At 39.9% G+C, this 19,217-nt stretch overlaps 1 protein-coding gene across 1 annotated transcript; it reads left to right on the plus strand.

The window, feature by feature from the left end:
- The first annotated feature begins 1,881 nt into the window (after positions 1–1,881).
- On the plus strand, positions 1,882–19,216 carry neil3 (nei-like DNA glycosylase 3). The gene is made up of 10 exons (XM_021323764.2): positions 1,882–2,086; positions 2,709–2,818; positions 8,794–8,928; positions 9,915–10,128; positions 10,916–10,990; positions 11,082–11,248; positions 15,003–15,166; positions 17,400–17,814; positions 18,090–18,273; positions 18,383–19,216. Exons 1-10 carry the CDS (start codon positions 2,000–2,002, stop codon positions 18,563–18,565), a joined length of 1,734 nt encoding a protein of 577 aa, XP_021179439.2. The 5' UTR covers positions 1,882–1,999; the 3' UTR covers positions 18,566–19,216.
- Position 19,217: the final 1 nt, after the last annotated feature.

The raw sequence follows: 19,217 nt of genomic DNA on the forward strand, positions 1-19,217 counted from the left end.
TCTATCTATCTATCTATCTATCTATCTATCTATCTAATTGCTGTCTGGCTGCTGATCCAGGCCTAACAATGGAACAATGTCGCCCTCAAGTGAAATTTAAAGGGAAATACTCATATTTGTTATGGATTATGCGTTTGCATTTTCTTATTACAGTTCATATTAAGCTGCAGGCATGAATTTTGATTGGTTTGTTTGTTCACTTTAAAGTATTTTGTGATTATGAGGTGAAGGCATCAAAGAAAAACACATGTACTTAGTGTTTAAACCTTAGAACGAAATAATTGGTTGGAGTTTTATTTATGTATTAAAAATGTGGGGATCATATATTTCATTGTACAGTATTTAATGGTGAAAGCATATGGAGAAAATAATATCTAGCAAAAAAAACACATTGCTCTGAATGGAAACTGTTTGCTCCTGAGTTTTATTGAATTTTTCAGGTTTTTCTTAGGAGTCAGGACTACAATGCTTCTTAACACACCCATCCATTATCTGTACTGCATTTAAACGTGTAGGGTTGTGGTGGGAGCTGGTACCTATCTCCATCGGCCATTGATTGAGAGTCCAGAGTGTACCTGGATCGAGACAAGTCTTCAGTCTTAACACAATAAATGTGCCAAATGACCAAATCACTGCATAGTTGAAAAGGAAATCTTGCAAGTGCTTACAGCTAATACAAAAGTATATATATATATATATATATATATATATATATATATATATATATATATATATATATATAAAAATAAAATCAGCTCAAACAGCAGAGGCAGCTTGGTCCGTAGGGGTTCTGAGTCATTAGCTGACTGTGGCTCTTGGTCAGAGCCGGTCAGAACCATTTTTCCAACAAGGTTTTATAATTACCTAATGCCTGCCCTTGGCCTGTTGAAAAGTGAAACATCACAGATTTGTCTTCATAAGTGAGGCAATGATTGCTCAAAAATAATAACAGCTACAGTCATACTGCATGGGAAAGTGATGTGGCGGTGATGGTGGTATATTGCCGCTGTGCAGTGAGTCTTCATGCACCTCTGTGTGCTTCAGCTCAGTCACAAAACTTGACACGTCCAACTTGCAATGAACAATTAGAGCTGCAGAAGAGATCATCAGGACTCACCTTCCATCCATTCATGTACAGGTCCAGGGTCTGTTACTGTCTCTTGTCTTTCTGTTTATTTACATGATGTGAGTGTTGGAATCCGAAGTCAAATTCTTTGTTTGCAGCCTCAAACTTGGGAAAATGTCCTGAAGTTGATTCTGATAGTGATAAGGGAGGCATGACCCTTGGAAAGTAAGTTCTTCACCTTTGTTGCTGGGTTGGGGTCACAGGGACGGATAGTCACTATGGACACAAGAAGTAAGGAAAATACAAACTATTGTAATACCTCTGAGGCAGGTAGGGATAAATTCACCATTGCATTTCCACTTTATTCATTTACATCTGCATTTCATTAATAAATGTAATTATCAATTCAGAACTGCATTTTCTATTTACTATTTAATCTTTGTTAAAATCAAATCTAAAAGGTTTGATTCTGAACAATAAGCCAAATTAGAAGTCTGTTAGGAGGCAAATACTTTAGTATATGGCTCTGTTAGAACCATGGAAAAAAAAAAAAAAAACAAGTGCAAAGACCGTCATTATTTTCAATGTTTCCCGTTATTTATTTATTTGTAAAACTGTAAATTAATGTAAAACATGGATAAAGTATTTTAAAGTATTTTACGGGGAAGCATGGCTTTTACGAGATTTATTTTAAAAGATGATTACTTGTAAATCGAAAAACAAAAATGTGTTACTGTCGCTTTAAAGCAGCGCATCCGGTCAGTGGCTAGCTATAAGCTATTATGCGCATGCGCGTCTATGATTCACATGGCGGGAAAACGAAACGTCAACAGACAGTTAGGACGTGAGACCAGCCATAGACTGTGAAACCGGCGGGTTTGTGCTGTTGCTTGTTCGGAGTCGGTTCGGGTGGTTCTGAGATTCGGGCTCAGCATGGTGGAAGGTCCGGGCTGCACGCTGAACGGAGAGAAGATCCGGTCCAAAGTCCGAACCGGTCAGAACGTGAAGGAAGTGAGAACCGTAAGTCAGCGCGCTTTATTTCTACGTTACCGCAGCCTCAGTTCTCCGCCTGTATTTATGGGACTTATTTATTATTTTTTAGGAAAGATAAATGTTACGCACAATCTCAATTCAAGACAAGTATTTTTGTGAAAACCTCAAAATTTATATAATTATTTTTTATTGTTTTATATTATTTAAAATTATCTAATAACACTTACTCTCCTGCTTTTTATAATATTAAATAAGTTTAATATGCACAAATAAAATGGTTTAATTGAAAATCTGACTCACGGTGATATTTAACAGCTTGCAGTTTAAATAATAAACTTTGATAAATAAATGTAGCAGAAACCCCCAGCCTAACCGAAGCTGACAATTACAACTAGATGTTTGTTTTTTTCTTTTTAATGTACCGCATTAAATCCTTCATAATGTAGAATATTCAATAATTTTTGCCCAACAAAGTTTTCTCTGTTTTCTTACAAAGTGAATTTTCTCCTATCAGCTTTCTTTTTAAAGATTTAAAATTAAAAGGTTATTTCTAAAAAGCAGTTTACCATTCTATGCATCAATTTACCATATATGGGCGTCTAGGTCAGGTGATCTGCCTGTTTTCTGCTATAATTTCTTTTCTTTTCAGAAAAACAACACGGAGACAAGCGGCTTCCGCAGTTTTTCCGGATGTCGGTACACCGGTGTCGCTACTCTGGGGAAGGAGCTCTTCATGTACTTCGGGCTGAGAGCTTTGAGGTACTCTACGCTGAACGCATACATGCCGTAGAAGTATTCACACCCCTGGATCTCTCAAATTACGACCGCAAACTTGAATTTTTATTAGGATTTTCTTTGACAGACCGAAACCAGGTAGTGCCAAATAATATAAAATAATCTCCAGTGTGTGCCCTCATTAATGGCCCCCTATCACATGTCGATGTGCCCCTGGGCAAGGCACTCAACCCCTAGTTACCTACCGATCTGCGTATCATTGTATGAACTAGAGCGATCTAGTGAATGTGGCTCTAGTGTACAGCGCTCTGAGTGGTTAGTATCACTTTAAAAGCGCTTAATAAATTAAGTCCATTTACCACTTAACATTAATTGGTACATAGTCATTAAGTCCAGTTCAACCTGTCGCGTTCAGAAGTTGCCTAATTGGTAAATAGAGCTTTCTTGTGTAATTTTATGGCAGTATAAACTTAGATGTTCAGGTTTGTTAGACGTCATCAGGGAATCCTAGTGACACTAAGCAAGGCAGCAGACATGTCAGAGATAAAGTTGTAAAAAAGTAGCAGGATTTCTGGGAAAAACGAGACATTTTTATGTGTTGTACCTTTCGGCCGCACATAAACGCCGTGATACATCCCTTAAAACGAGTGATCCTAAAAACTCAGACCATAGTGGAGATTTATAAACACGCCGGCCCGAGTTTGAGCCTCCATGTTTACATGAAGAGACGGATAATAGGCCTTTCATCTGCTTAATTGGTGACAAAACGAAGGATCTGGCCACACCTGCCCATGAAGGCAATTATCCAATTACTTTTGGTCCCTTTAAAAACAGAGAGTGGCATATGTTAAGGAGCTGAAACTACCAAAGCCTTCAACCGGTTTGAATGTGGATACCGTCAAATGAGAGAGGAGAGTGCACATTATGTACGTGTTTATTATATATTTTTATATTAAAAAACAAACCAAAATTATGATAGTGTCCAAATATATAACTGTATGCAAAGCTAGTAGAGATGGACCCAAAAACACTGTAGTAAAATGGCCATCTACAAATTGCCAGCTGGGGCGGGATGAATACAGATGTACGTCACATTTTTCCTATTTTTCTAAGTAAAAAAATAAAAATAAATAGAAAACCGTGACTAACTTTCCCTCCGGTTCTCAACCAGACACCCCTTTATTTTGGTCCGTCACATGAAGTCTCAATAAGATGAAGGCAGGTTTGTGGCGGTACTGTCCCAGTGTGTGTTAAGGTTCATGGGGTGTGAATACTTTTGGAAAGCACTACACATGAGCAGTGAGTATTTTGTATTTAATGTGACCATAGTAAGAATACATTTATTCTTCATAGTACTTTAAATTCTCTTAATGTTACTACTTATGAAAATGGGACCAGAAGGTCAAAGGTCATTCTGTGGGTCAGTTCCATGATGTAGGGTTTGTATAGATTACAATTACAGATCTTAAATCTGTGCCCTAATATAAGTAATTTAAATAAATAAAAAAAAAACAATATTACAGACTTTTTAATTTTCTGCACTGAAGACGTTAAGTATTCACACAACCAGGTGGCTGATGCAGATTGAAAGTTTTTAGTTTTAATTTGGGCAAAATGATTCCTGACAAGTTCAAATCTTCTTACAATTGAATTAAATATGCTGGAAACTCAAAGTTTTTACCTTTTATTAACCACTCTGCTCTTAGTTTCATAGTAAACTCGGCCGAATCCATCCAACGACTTTTCCTCAGATGAATAAATTAATTTCAGCCTGTCTTGCATCTAAATTAGTCTTTTTACTCATTTGTTAAAATAGACAAAATCCACCAGGCGTTTTCAAGGGAAAGGTCGACCTAAACCCAATTCTTATTGCTGAGAATAGACAACAAATTACTTTTTTCTCAGTACTTTTGACTTGATCATTTAGGCTCACATGACAATGAGCTTGGACACCCCTTCTCTAGCGGATCATAAGCAGAATGGCACATTGTTTATGTTAATTTTCTGGGTTACTGCTCCTGTTTCAGTGGTCTTGTTGAGTACAGGAGCTTCACACGTCCGTCTGTGTCCAGGTTGGTTCACTGCCGTCTCTTAATGCACCGTCTCAAAGAATAAAGGGATTTATCAGCAGAATATCACTGCAGTTGTTGCCTCCCTGAGAGAACCGTTATCCACAATGAAGAAACAGCAGATCAGCTCCCTGTATTATTATTTTATTAACAAAAAGCATCCTAGTTGTCTTCCTGTCCCCGTTTTTTTGGTTTTCTGCTGTGTGTTCAGCGCCATCCTCTGACTGAAAGTGACGGTGTTTTCCGCCAGCTGCATGACGTTCTTCCCGAGTTCACGGTTCCTTCATTGTGGTTCACAACATTCACACATTAATACAAACTTCTTAACGCAGCCAGAACCATTCATTAAATATACAGGTGCTCAAAATGCTCCAGGCTTCACTAATCAATGAAAGCAGGACACAGAGGAGGAGAACAAGACTTAAAAATAGAATATGTAAGGAATAAAATCTTTATAAAAACTGATGGGTAAAAAACCATCGAACCAAAATAATTTTTACTTAATCAAATCTGTTAAATCCATTATTATTTGACAAACAATTTGGCAAATTACTCCCTCCTTGTGGTAGCAGCAGTGCATTACCACGAGGTGACGGTTGACCGGGGGAACATATTCTATATTTTACATTCAAATGCTGAATTTAAAACATGCAAATTATCAAAAGTAGGAAACCTGAGATCTGATGATAAAGGGAAAGTGTTGGTTTATGAATATTTCCTTTTTAAGTTCCATGCATTTTCAGTTCAATGCATTCATCATTTTCCTAATAGAGTTGGAAATGTTACATACATTTTTTTTTTTTTTTTTACATTTTAAAAGACTTGTGACGTTTTAGTATAAAAACTCTTTTAAACACCGGAGACGCTTTCACTTAAGCCTTAAAAACAATTTTAAATTTTTTAATCTTTAAAATTGCATGTTTAATCTTTTTTTTTTTATTAACATTTTATTAACATTTCACTGGAATCACTTTAACCAAAATGCCGATTTTAAAGGAACTATAACTAACACTAACACCTTGTGGCTCAAATTGGTACAACAGCCAGCCAATCACAACAATCTAACATGCCGTTTTTAAACGCTGTGTTGCTGTTGTGTATTTTTACTTCCACAGGACGGGTCTATGATGATATATTCTGTTCTATCACTGGTCCGCCTCTCATACTGGCGGCTGCTCTTTTACCAAAATAAAATACCAAATGCTGCGCTTGGTGCTAGGAACCCTAGGAACTCTCATATGATTGGCTCAGGAACCAGGAAGTAGTTCTGGACCGTACGTCTAGGTTTGATAGGAGAAAAACGTGACCAAGATATTGTTGGTGGAGAGGATTGATTGTTTATAGGGAATGTTTCTTCCATCCTGGGTGACATATGAGAATGATTTAGGTTGATTTTACAGTAAATATCTTACTTATAGCTCCTTTAAGCATTTGGATCATCCCGTTACACCAGGAACACAGACATCCTCTGTTTGGGCTCACCCGATCTTTTTAGGTCACAGCACACAGTTCTGATCGCCTGAAGGTCGGGACTCTAACCTTCCACGGTTCTGTTGGTTTCTGGGTCGTCATTTTGTGTTATCTGACCTCCGTTTAGCTTCAGGTTATAGACTCTTGTACTCACTCTACTTCTGATCATTATTTTTCTAATCTATTGCTCAAATAATTGCAATTTTTTTTTGCCCGCAAACAAATTTTTAAGGAACAGTATATTGCAACTTTTTTTTTTTTTTAAATGTACTAATTTTAGCTGCAGTAGCAGAATAAAGTAGATTTTGTTCTGTTACATCTGAGTTTTCCTTACTTTCCCCAGGATTTTGTGTGTGGTTGTTGCTATGATCTTTGCAGAATACCCCCTCACAGAAGTGGCAGCAATAAGTGCTGAATTTCCTCCATTTGAAGCCTTTTTTTCCCCTCCCCTGTGCAGCCAGACGCACCATCTCTTTAGAAAAGCTTTTGTAGCTTTTTCTAACATCAAGCATGTGTAAAATAAGGTGCTTTCAGGGCCAGTGAGGGTTGTTGTAATTGAGGCATGGCTCACATCAGCCAATCTTCCCTTTTGAGCAGCAGGTTTTATTTTTATTTTTAGGGAACAACTCTTCCAATTTTATATCCCTTTCTGGAAGACCTCACTCCGAGTGACTTCTGGGAAAAGTCAAAAGCTCAGCTTTTCAGCCTGCACGGTTTGTTACTTACTCACTGGGTTCAAAAACAATGTATTATAGTTTTTTTTCCCCCTCATATTCTGTCTCTTTTTTTTTAAAGTAAACTAATAAGCAATCTGCAGAAATACCAGCGATTCCAAAGCTTTCACCGGCTTTCTTTCTTCCCGCTGTAACTCAGTTTCTGCTTTTGTTATGCGGTTTTATACAGTAACCTTGTATAAATTCTGTGAAGTCTCAAATCTTTTATGGAAGTAAAATGTCAAATATTTGCTGTGGCGGCAGGAGAATCACCTTCTGCTCAAATGGTCACCGCAATAAGGTGCATTTATGTTTAAGGTTTGAGTTTCTGTACGAAGTTAGAAGGTCGTTGAGTCGGATATATGTTCTTCTCAGTGCTTGTTAGCGAAAAAATGTATTCATTTATAAAATTAATAGTTTTTACACATTGAAAAATCCTGGTTTTTATTTTTATTTCTGCTGTTTTGCTTGTTTGTGAAAAGCAGATTTAACCAGTTATTCAGACTGGCAGTAAATCAGCATCATAACAGGCTTCCAAAAACAGACTTTTTTTATTAATTATCTTTATAATAAATGGAGTAAGCAACTTTTTATTCTCTTCTGTAATCATACAAACATCCGTCCATAATCATCCATCTGTCCATATTTTCCATCCGTTCATCCACAGTCGTCCATTTGATGGAGCAGACAGGCAGGACAACAGGTGTTTGAAATATAGAAACATTCTTACATAAAATAAATAATGAATAACAGAAATTTGGGCCCAACTCATCTGAGCTCAAACAAAAACTGACCTCCAAAGAACAAACTGTGCTTAAATAAGGGGGATAAGCTAAATTCAACACGAAGGGGTGGCAGAACATTACAAAAGAGCAAAATACAAAAGCAACACATCAAACAAGTAAAGCAAAAACATTAATTTTGCCCAAATTAATGTGTGAATGGTAGAGTGACTTCTAACCAATGAAATACCCAAAAAGTCACTTTAAATAAATAGAGCTCCCCCCTCCTTTGTTCAATGGCCTCCAACCCCCCCGGCTGGTCCTCCTGTCTGCTGAGCCTCAGACACAAACAGGCGTAACCAAGCATTCACACATTGAACTGGTAACATCATTTATAAATCAAAATATATTACAAAAAATAACACTAACACTGCTTGGTGGACGTAGAAGGATCCACCATCGTCCATCCGTCCACAATCATTCATCTCTAAAGTCGCCCAACCAACCAACCAACCGTCCATTTATAATTTCCAGTCTGTCATTAATTATCGGTCTGTCTATGATCATCTATCCTTTTTATCGGTTTGTCTCCAGTCAGTCTTGACTTACAAAAGGTGCAAAGAAAACCTAGATTCTGAACTGTAGGAGTTTTACCTCAAGACCGTCGTTGACATGAGAAATGTGCAGGAGGCAAACCGTTATCCAATCACGCTCCAGCATTAAATCTGAATGAGACCGGCAGGGATGCCCATTCATCACTTCTGAGTAGTTTAGGATTTGATGTCATTGACGGCGAAGCTGGACGAAAGTCTCAAATCAGAACCATCCCCACAATGTCAGCTCGTGCAACATCGCAATCGCAAACGGGTCAGCGGGATGCACCCTGTCCTCACTGCATGAGTTTGGCTCGTAATGGGATGAACAGAGTCAGACGTTCAGACCCCCAGACCAACATTTCTTTATCATATTCAGACGCTCGACACTTAAAGACGTTTGTTCTTTCTTTCACGGCCCTCGACGTCCAGAATCCACTTTGGCATGAACGGATCGATGCGCATAAACGCCGCTCAGAGGAAGGTTGCGGCGGGCTCTGCGGCGGTGCTGGAAATCCGCCTCGCCGACGACACGGTGGCCTTCTACGACAGCGCGGTGGAAATAAGGTAACGGGGACAACAGCCAAGGCGAGATGGATTGAGGTGACAGGAGTTCACCTTGGGGTACGCGTCTGATTTAGTGAGCGTGTCCTACATTAGGCTGGTTCTGAACACAGTGGCTACTGCTGCATGAAAAATGCTTCCTCCTGTGCTCGGCGTTTGTCCCGATCACAGTTTTTTATGTGTTCTGCTCAAAAGCAAGGCGGACAGTAATTTGTACGGTGTGGAAGTGTCACCTTCTGGTCTTCTGGCTAATGATGAAGAACCTGAACCAGGTTAGAAACGTAGAAGCCCAACAGAGCACTGCAAAAACGGAACTAAAAAATAAGTAAAATTTTCTCAAAATGTGTGCATCTTTCCTTGATCTGAGCAGGTAAATAAGATGATCTGCCAATGGAATAAGATTTCTGCACTTAAAATAGGAACAACTCATCTCCATCATCTTATTTCAAGTGCAGGATGTCTAATTATCTTATTTTAGGGGTCAAAATGCTCGTTCCATTGGCAGATAATATCATTTACCTGCTCAAATCTAGGACAAAAATACAAATTTTAAGAACATTTTACTTATTTTTAGGTCCGTTTTTGCAGTGAGCTGCAGCTGTACTGCAAAAACGGATCTAAAAATAAGTAAAATGTTCTAAAAGTTAGTGTATTTATCCTTGATTTGAGCAGGTAAATAAGATTATCTGCCAATGGAACGAGCATTTTGACCCCTTAAAATAAGATGATTAGACATCCTGCACTTGAAATAAGATGATTGAGATAAATTGTTCCGATTTTAAATGCAAAATTCTAATTCCATTGGCAAATCATCTTATTTACCTGCTCAAATCAAGGACAAATATACAAATTTTAAGAACATTTTACTTAATTATAGTCCCTTTTTTGCAGTGTGACCCAGAGCGGAGACGGCCGCCGTGTATTTTCTGAATCCTCCCCGGCACATGAAGCCCGTTTTTATTTATATATATATTTTTTTTCCCCGGCAGGTTGACGGAGGACTGCGAGCAGAAGGTCAGGGCCATGGAGGGCCTGGACGTGTGCTCCCCTAAGTTCAGCGCGCGACGCTGCGAGGAGGCGGTGAGGAGCCAAGGTGGCAGGATGCTCTGCGACGTTCTCCTAGACCAAGCCGTCATGCCGGGAGTCGGCAACATCATTAAAAATGAAGCCCTGTTTGACTCGGGCCTCCACCCAGCCGTGAAGGTATAGAAAAGATGATGGATTGTGTTCAGCAGAGGAATAAAAAATGAGCAGGGGGAAAAAAAAAAAAAAAAATGCAAGACAACACTCGCAGGGAGAAATAGTGGAAGCTCATGTATTTCTCAGCGCTGCATGGAAATGAGGAAGGTGAAAAGGGGGATAAGACAAACAAGCGCATTGCGGCATATATATCCCTTTCTTTTTGTGCGCTCTGAATGCTTATGTTCCTCAGAGACACGAGGCTTGTTATATGGATTTGTGAAATAACGGTCAATAAAGTTGTTATCTTGATGAGCAACACATTGAGAAAACTATTGACCTATCCATTACTGACGGCGCGCCTCGTGGTGTGAATACTTTTATTACTCAACTATTAGTTGAGGATTTGTTCTACAAGGCTGTCCGCCTCCCCCCCAGAGTGTTTTAGCACGCTGGACCAAAACATTAATCTCGGACTTTTAGCCCCTTCTTCCCGTGGGGCCGCCTAATGTTTATAAGCTTCCCCTCCATTATCAAGCCTCCAAGTCCCTGAAAGAAAAAAAAAAATCATATTTTTCTCTGTCTGATCAAAAGTCAACCCTTTGCTGCTGCAATCCCCTTGAATATACAGCATGCAATATTAATCTTTTAAATCATTCACCTCTGCCTTTAACCATATCTGGCTTTCTCCTTTGTTTATATGCTGGCGCCGTAGCTTTGCTGACTCTGAATGTCCTCTTTGTTCTCTTTTAAACGCGCCTCGTTCGCCTTCTGGCCGTGGATCGGTGGCCAAACGGCGCTTCGTCTCCAGGTTCAACAGTTGACAGACGTGCAGATCCGCCACTTGGTGAAGATGACTCGAGACTTTACACTTTTATTTTACAAGGTCGGTCGTTTCCGCAGCGAAAAACTCTGGTTTAAGCAGATTAGACGCAGCAATATTGACAAGATTTCGGGTTGTTTTTGTTCCTTGTCAGTGTCGCAAATCTGGCTCTGCTCTCCACAAACATTACAAAGTCTACAAGCGTCCCCAGTGCGGCCAGTGCTCCCATGTGGTCACAGTCTGCCGTCTCGGAGACAACGGCAGGATGACTTACTTCTGTGAGCGCTGTCAGAAAGGAGATCCCGCCGGGGTGGACGTCAGGTACGGGTCCTCGTAGGCTTCTGGCACTTCTGCGTTCCTGTAAAGCTGCTTCTTTGAAGGCTGGGGGGGGGTTGCTTGCTTTTCTGAGTTTACACCAAGGTTTTCTGTGCAATACGAATGCATATTTTATAGCACAGTAAACGTATGTAATATTTAAAGCCCAGTATTATGTGCTCAGTTGGTGTTTTCTTTTATTAAATATAGTATTTTATGAACAAATGGCCTGTGAATAAATTTCTCAGTTGTATCCTTAATGATGGGATCTGGTCTTATCATCATTATCATCTGAAACGTTAAACTCTTAGAAAGCGCTTTAAGAGGGGGGAAAAATAAGTGACAGTATTCCCCTTTTTTATTTTATTACTAGTTATAGTAATCATAATACAAATAAAAATGTCTAAAGCATGTTATTATAAATAAGTAATGCAAAATTATTTGGCAAAAAATATGGCCATCTCTCCACTCTCCCAATATTTAATCGAGCTTTTAAAAAAGGTACCTCAGCTACAACAATGTTGATGAATGGAAAAAAGGTTGGCAACAGGAACGTTGGAAAAAAAAAAAAAACTGAAAAATAAAACATTTTTAGTGTTGTAGACAAAAAAAAAGTAGCAAAGCATCATTTCAGTTGCAGTTTTTCACCAAATAAATTTCTTTAAACGAATGAAAAACATGAAAAATTCTAAAAGCAAAAGTAACAAAGACATGAGAATTGATCCCAGGTTCAGCCTGTTACGTCTGTCCTAATTCAACAATAATTTACTCTGAACAGCATAGTTAAAATCTGTTAATGTAAAATAATTAGCAGAAGTTCTGCAGACATTGAGGATCTTTGGTTTTAATGAGCTCCTTCTAATGAATCTTCCTCAGGTTTGCTCTGAAATGTCAGACATTTATGATGTTTTTAGGGGTTTTTCATCAAACAGGACAAAAAAATAAATCTTATTCTAAGAGCACTTGGATGAGACCTAGTTCTCTATTACACTGCTCATTGTTACATCTTATTTATTCTTTTATTGTCTTTGATCATTTCCCTCCTTTGCAGTTATTATTGTGGAAGCATGAGCGCCACTAGATAGAAAATCAGTTTAATGTGTTTTCAGGATTTTAATTTCTCATCTTATTTGTTGCAGCGGTTTTCTAAACATTAATATTCAGAAGGTATTTTGGAAACAAAGAGAAACACGCTGAGAAATCCTGTATTATTGTTCATTTCCACGTGGGTGGTGGGGGGTGATCTCTGTGTCCCTCAGATGATTTTACTGGGATGTTTGATCCAGTATGAATTCTAGCAGAGGATTAATTTATGCGTCCAGCAGGTCAAACCCAAGCTGACTTCATCTGATCGTTTTTATCGGAGAAAGGAAACGGCCGCAGCGGTTCAGCCACTGTTCCGTTCTAAGCCCTGACTTTGTGAAAGTAACGGAGCTCTTTAGATGCTATGTTCACATTCACGGAGGCCATCTTTGCAGGCAGATGGGCTTGGCAGGGAGTGGGAAGTGTTATGGGGTGAGAATTAATGCGCATATAGGGCTGTGTTTGCCAGATAGGGCACCGGCTCAACACCTCCTGGGCTGTGTTTGAGCAGAGCTTTGAGGGGTTAGCATCCAAAGCCCTTACAATGCATTACACAGCTGATAAAGCAATCTGGGAGAAGTTTTCCAAAGCCGCTGCCTCTTCCCTCCTCCCCGACGCTTGGCACCGAAGATTTGCCTTTTTGTCAAACATACCCCAGCTCCGTGTCAGAGCGAGAGCATTTATGCTGGGAGCTTTCATTTCAAACACATTGTGTTCTTTCCTATCTGCATCCAACGCTTGAACTGCAACAATAATTCTCTCACTTATTCCACATATATTATGAAAACTTTTTCTGACTCTGTGCCCAGAAACCCCCCCAAAAAAACAACTCATAAAATAAAGCAGTAGCAGGAAAAAAGGATGCATGAACAAGTCATTATGATCATTATCATTACCACCCACTCATTACTGAGATGAGCTTCTCTTCCTCATTTCCCATTATTTCTTTTAAAAGCTGCTGTTTTAGTTGTGTTGAATCTCTCATATCAAGCAGCTTAATGATTTATTCTTAAACAAAAGAAAATCTTTGGTATAAAAGAATGATAAAAAGTAAAATTAGCTTTTTTTTTATAGTCAAATCACACTCAGGCTTGGGCTCATTTAGTTTTTTTTTTGTTTTGCTTGTTTGTCTGGAAGGCGGTGTACCGCTGCCTAGGATCCATTTATTACGGCAAATATTAACCTAATATAGTCAATATTACGTTACACTGAGCAGAGGTGGAACAAAGTCATTACTTCCCAAGTCACAAGTCAAGTCCTTGTCCCATTATTCAAATTTCAAATCATTATCAAGCCGTAATGAGCTTTCCCTGAAACCTTAATGACGTGAAGAAACCAATGTTTGCTACAGAATTTTAGTTTTATGATTTTTTTTTTTTTGGACACTTGAGTCCAAGTCATTAGTTTTTAGGTCAAAGTCTTTTACAAGTCTTTTATTTTTTTATGGCACTAGTGGCTTTTATTTGACCGGAAACGGAGATGAGAGCCAGGGGGGGAAGACGTGGCAAAGGTCCACGCTCTTAGCAAAAAGTAGTTTATTCACTACAACTATACTTTTGTTATACTTAAAAATGAAACAGTGTACTTAAAATTTACTATTTATAAACTATATTTCATATACTTAACAATAGTATAGTAAGTATACTGAAAAGTATAAACACAAGTCAAGACTAAGTATGTTAATACTAAGACTTAAGATTATGGTTATCATATTATTCGGACCATAAGGCCCATTAAATATTCTCCCCTAGTGTGTAATATCCCTCCTTCATGTCCACAGCTCTCTATCGTCTCGGTGAGGAGGACAGAATAGCTGGACTACACTGCCCTGTTTCTAACATAAGGCTAAAATAAACTTTTATATTGAATTAACTTACTAGGTTTATTGTTGCTAGTGCGTACTCCAGGCTGCCTTACATGAATGCACTTCTAGTTTAGACATTACAGTCAGGCAGTCTGGTAGACAGCTCAGGGGTCCTACAGTGTACCGTAATGCTCCTAATACCCGTTGAACAGAGCGGCTTTGTTGCTAACCAAAGTCATACTTACACATTTTAAAGGATTTTTGAGCGCATTGTACCACACAGTAAGAACAACGGTGCCATCAATTTTTGAGAATAATTAAGGATTATGTGCCCTATTGTCTACTTTTACTACTTTTTGCTAAGGGCGGCCCGGTCTTTTCCAATAAAACCAAGTCTAGTCATCAAGTCCAAGACCGCAGCTCAACAGCGCCACCTAACTGTCTATGGAAGAGAAACTTGGCTGTGCAGCTCTGGTCTCAGCCAGTGTGCGAAAGATGCTAAATTAAAAACCCGTCATTAAACAAAAGTCCTGCTGAAATATTCAATTCTTGAGAAAATTGATCAGAAATCAGCAAATTCTGGAGATCTGACTTTTTGATTTTAGTTTCCTGTTAATTAAATGCTTCAAAACTTGGAGGCACAACCAGAAGCACGCGCTTTGATGCGCTTTGTTGAGCTGAAATGAGATGGTGGTTATAGACGTACATTACGCTCTGATGCATAAATGAAGATAATCTTGCATTTCTTTTATTTGCTGCTGGAGTTATAGCGACTAACTCCATTAAACACGTATTCAGTGTTGGTTTTAGGGGGGAAAAAATGTCTGTTTTAGCTGCAGAATCACCTTTCGCTGCGCTGCTTTCTTCACCCAGCAAGCTCCCGGTCAGAAACGGCCTCGTCGGCTGGGCGCAGCATGGCAGAGCCGGCGAGGACGTGGCCAAGAAGGAGGAAGAGGACTGGGCTTGTCAGCTCTGCACGCTCATCAACCAGCCAGAAGCTAAAGCCTGCGACGCCTGCCTCACTCCCAAACCTGAGGGTGGGTCAGCGCTTCCTCTCTTTTACTCTCACTACATTTAATGGGGGGACAGAGCAGCTTTAACAAGGGGGGAAATAACGGCGGCTCTTCTCGTGCTGCAGCAGAATAATAACGTGCGATTTGACATCGGCGCTCGGGCCAGCAGCAGATTGATGCTGGAGTCAGCTGGGCGGACTCCTCTGTGATGAGCGCGCTCAGATGTTGCTCCGCCAATAACGGCGGCGGCTGTCAGCTGGTCGTTTCCCATCTTCGGCTCTCGGCGGCGGTCGACTTCTAGTTAGAAAGGCGTCGCTCTCTGAGATCACGCTGCTACATCTGGAATAAATCAAGATCTGTCCAAGATCACAGCGGCTTTATGCGGGGCTGCAGCTCTTTAGTTTACCACCTCTGACTACCAGGGATTTCTGCTCAGCCAGTGCCACACAAAAAAAAAAAAAAACCTGTTTGTTCCCCTCTCATGAAATGATTCCCCCACTTCTAAAGGCGGGTGAATAAAAGGAGCGGCTCTTTTTTAAGTTTAAGGTTTAAGTTTCTCTTGAACGAGGAGCCAGAGTAAGGCTGACTGCTCCTGTGCACTGCTGCTCAGCTGGCTGAAAGAAGGCGCCTGAATTAAGCCTCGGGTTGCCGGCATCACAGAGACTCATGGCGTGGAAACCAAAGGAGTGTCTATACCATGTTTTCTTTTTCCTTTTTAGAAGTCGATTAAGTTCAGTTATTGTTTATAGAAAAGCAGTGAATTCATCTAATCATTGCTGTAAAACCGGGACTTTTTCTCACCGTTATCATTTGTGTGAACGTTTAACCACCCATTGCTACCCGAGTCCAGCCTGACAAACATACAGTAATAGATATAACACATAAATTGCAATATTTTTCATATTCTCTCAATCTGCACCTTGCTTCTTGCTATTGACTCATTGTTTGCTGAGATTGTGCCTTTTTCATGATTGGCTTAATCCAAACATTTACACATACATGATATTTATTTTAACCACAGAGCAACACAGTATACAGGTTTAAATTATGGCAACCATTAAAAGGAGGGACCCGTCGTCTTGTTATTCAGTTCCGGTGCTCTTAAATGTCTTATTTCCTTTAGTTTCTACAGAAAGAAAAAAATATTTTCCCCTTGGACACACAAACAAAACTTTTTTTTTTCTTCTTTTTATGTGAATGCATTTTTCTTTTCTTGCTGCTTTTTTGTTTTATATGTATGCAAACTAATTTTGTGGAGGCTTTATCTAAGAATGGTTGAATGAAAAAGTAGCGGCGACATTCATTCTAATTGATTTTCTTTTTTTTTCTTTTCTTTTTTTTGCAAACTTGTGTGTAAATAAGCTGCTGCATTCAACAAAAAATGTCCTTGAAAGATCACCGTGAAAATATTATCAATATTTCAGATTTTTATACAAAAGCAGCTATTAACTTCAGTCCTCACCATACAGAGCAAATATTCTCCTGCCGCTTTTCTTAGTTGATCTCATTCTTTTAAAGACAAAAACACAAGGTTTTGTTTTTTCACCATCCTAAATGAGCAAATTAGATTATTTGCAGGGTTTGTATCCTCCCAGCCTGGCAGAAATATAAATTCTGATCGATGAATTTTGTTCATGCAAAGTCTTTAAAAAATCGTCAGGAATTCGATTTTTGTTTTCCATCACATGTCGGAAACTTGTAGCTATTTTTAATCAGTGAGGGTAAAATAAAACCTTAAGTACTGAAGTGATTTTTAAGTCTAGAGAGGTGCAGAAACAAAGAAATGTAAATCTTATTGCACAGGGTGTCGTATTAAAACTCTACAGGGACACGGATTGCTCCATTTGAACACCTAAAGAAACAAAGCATCGTGAAAAAATGGAAGATTCGCCGCAACGTGCATCAGCAGTCAAATTTATGCACGAAAATCCGAAAAGCCAGGAGCGTTCTGAAGTTTATGAGGAGCAGGACTGATAAATATTCTCGGTTTGTTCTCCTGACTCTGACCTCATGGTCTATTTACTCCAAGTGGGCAGATTTTCAAAGCTTCAGCTCAATTCATGCATCTGCATCTGCAAAGATGAAGGTATTTTATCTGACTGTGGAGCATGGCGGTCCGCTGCTCGCTGTTAAATCTTACGGTAAACCACTTAAAACTAACAACGAGCTGGATTTTGGTGGGAGCAGCCAGTGCATCAGAATGAGCTGCAGCTGCCGAACATAAATTGAGTTTCTCACTCTGGCTCCATCTCCACAGCTCACAAAGACGACATTAGCACTGAAGCATCGCCCTTCACCGCTGATTTAATTAAATACCCCTGCAACGCCTTCAGGAAGCCGCGAGAGGAGCTCAAAGTCAACTGGAGGGCTGCGTTCGGGACTTCCACCCTTGTTTTCTCCGACATGAGTGAGAAGCCAAAGCCCGTAAACTCCCCGCTCTCCCCAGCCGGCAGTCATTTGAATTCCTTGGCGGCAGAAGGAGGTTTGTATAAAAACAGCTTCTGCCAGGGGACAACGAGCCCCAATTATGCCTCTGGTGGCTGGCAAAAGCAAAGTGCAGAGCTCTCCAAGGGGGAATCACCGGCCTCCTACAGTCAGCCTTCCAAGAAAATGAGAATTGATCACGCTCCCTTTCCAAGTAACAACGCTGAGAATGGAACCCCCAACTCTGGGTGAGTGACTCTCTTCCTTGGCTTTTCATGAACAATGCTTTGTTTTTTTGTTTTTTTTGTGCAAGTTCAGAGAGATGAGACGGGTGTAAAAATGCCCCAAAAACACACAGCCACGCTACAGCAGCGGCCGTATACGATAACGGCCAACAAACATCGTTATACCCGGCTGGAAAGATGGCCCTCGCTCGCTAATAAGTGTTGATGTGACAGTTATTTCCTGGGTTTTATCTGCGACATATTTCAAAATAACAAGACGGTTTCTTGTCCTCGGCCAGCGCGCGGCGCAGAGCGGAGGGGCCGCCGACGGCAGCCTCCATCCCTCCCAGTCCCAGCGCCCCTTGCTGCTCGTCGCACCGTCGCCCCGCCGTCCTCAGAGTGGTCCACAAGGAGGGGGAGAATAAAGGACGCCGCTTTTATTCCTGCTCCCTGCCAAGAGAGAACAAGTGCAACTTCTTCCAGGTGACGGGGAAAAATAACTTGTTTTTGTCGGGTTTTCAGCCGGTCCCCAACAGAAGTTTAAAACTAAAGAAACTGTGCTTTTTTTTTTTTCCCCCCTCCACTGCTGCAGTGGGCTGATTTGCACTTTCCTTCTTGTCACCACGGGAAACGCTGCGTAATGAGGACGGTTCTGAAGCTGGGTCCTAACAATGGCCGGGATTTCTACACCTGCAGCTTTCAAAAGGGTAAACAATGCGACTTCTTCCAGTGGGCGGAGAACGCAGCAGGAGCTTCGGTCCTCCCCGGCTGCTGACGCGTCCGAACCGCGCCTGGAGGCATCGCCGTACATTAGGAGATCATCAGATAAATCCATTTATGTCAGTCAGACGCACAGAGGGAAACATTTCTAGTGTATATTTTGTTTTGGTTACAGTTCATAAAAATTACCCCACCTTACCTTCCACTGCCACACGTTTTCCTTCCACCAAACTTTCCATTAGCGTGCCGTACAAAAGCGCGCTATTAACAGCAAACTGCTTTAGCTACAACATTTTACTGGTTGGCTTCCTTGTGCAGAGTTAGTGTGTAGCTCAGGACATGGCCACCAAAGTATTCTAGTACTTTTTATTGGTCTGATCCAATATCAATATATAAATAAAATTAACAGCGAAGCACATTAAATGTATAATTGATTGCAATTAATCTGAGTTTCACTTTTTAAAATGAAATGAATGGGATTTTTTTGATGATATTCTAATAAGACGCTGCTGTTTAACTTTTGAATGAAATCTAAGATCCTGCATATTTTTTTTTTTTAAAGAAAATGGATATGAGCCAAGGCTATTTCATGAGAGAGAGGGTGTATATATATCTATCTATAAAAAAAGTGTAATAAATTAACAATCAGGTGTGTTCCTCTAAATAGGGCCAACCACTTTGTCTAATAAAAAAATCCTTTTTGGTTT

The sequence above is a fragment of the Fundulus heteroclitus genome, chromosome 23 (genome assembly GCF_011125445.2).
Source record: "Fundulus heteroclitus isolate FHET01 chromosome 23, MU-UCD_Fhet_4.1, whole genome shotgun sequence".
Lineage (NCBI taxonomy): Eukaryota > Metazoa > Chordata > Actinopteri > Cyprinodontiformes > Fundulidae > Fundulus > Fundulus heteroclitus.

Excerpts from the sequence above, each read along its gene's own strand:
- neil3 (XM_021323764.2), top strand. The coding sequence starts at position 2,000 with ATGGTGGAAGGTCCGGGCTGCACGCTGAACGGAGAGAAGATCCGGTCC. Across the intron at positions 2,087-2,708 it reads ACGTGAAGGAAGTGAGAACC|AAAAACAACACGGAGACAAG; the intron begins GTAAGTCAGCGC and ends TTTTCTTTTCAG. Across the intron at positions 10,129-10,915 it reads GCCTCCACCCAGCCGTGAAG|GTTCAACAGTTGACAGACGT; the intron begins GTATAGAAAAGA and ends CTTCGTCTCCAG.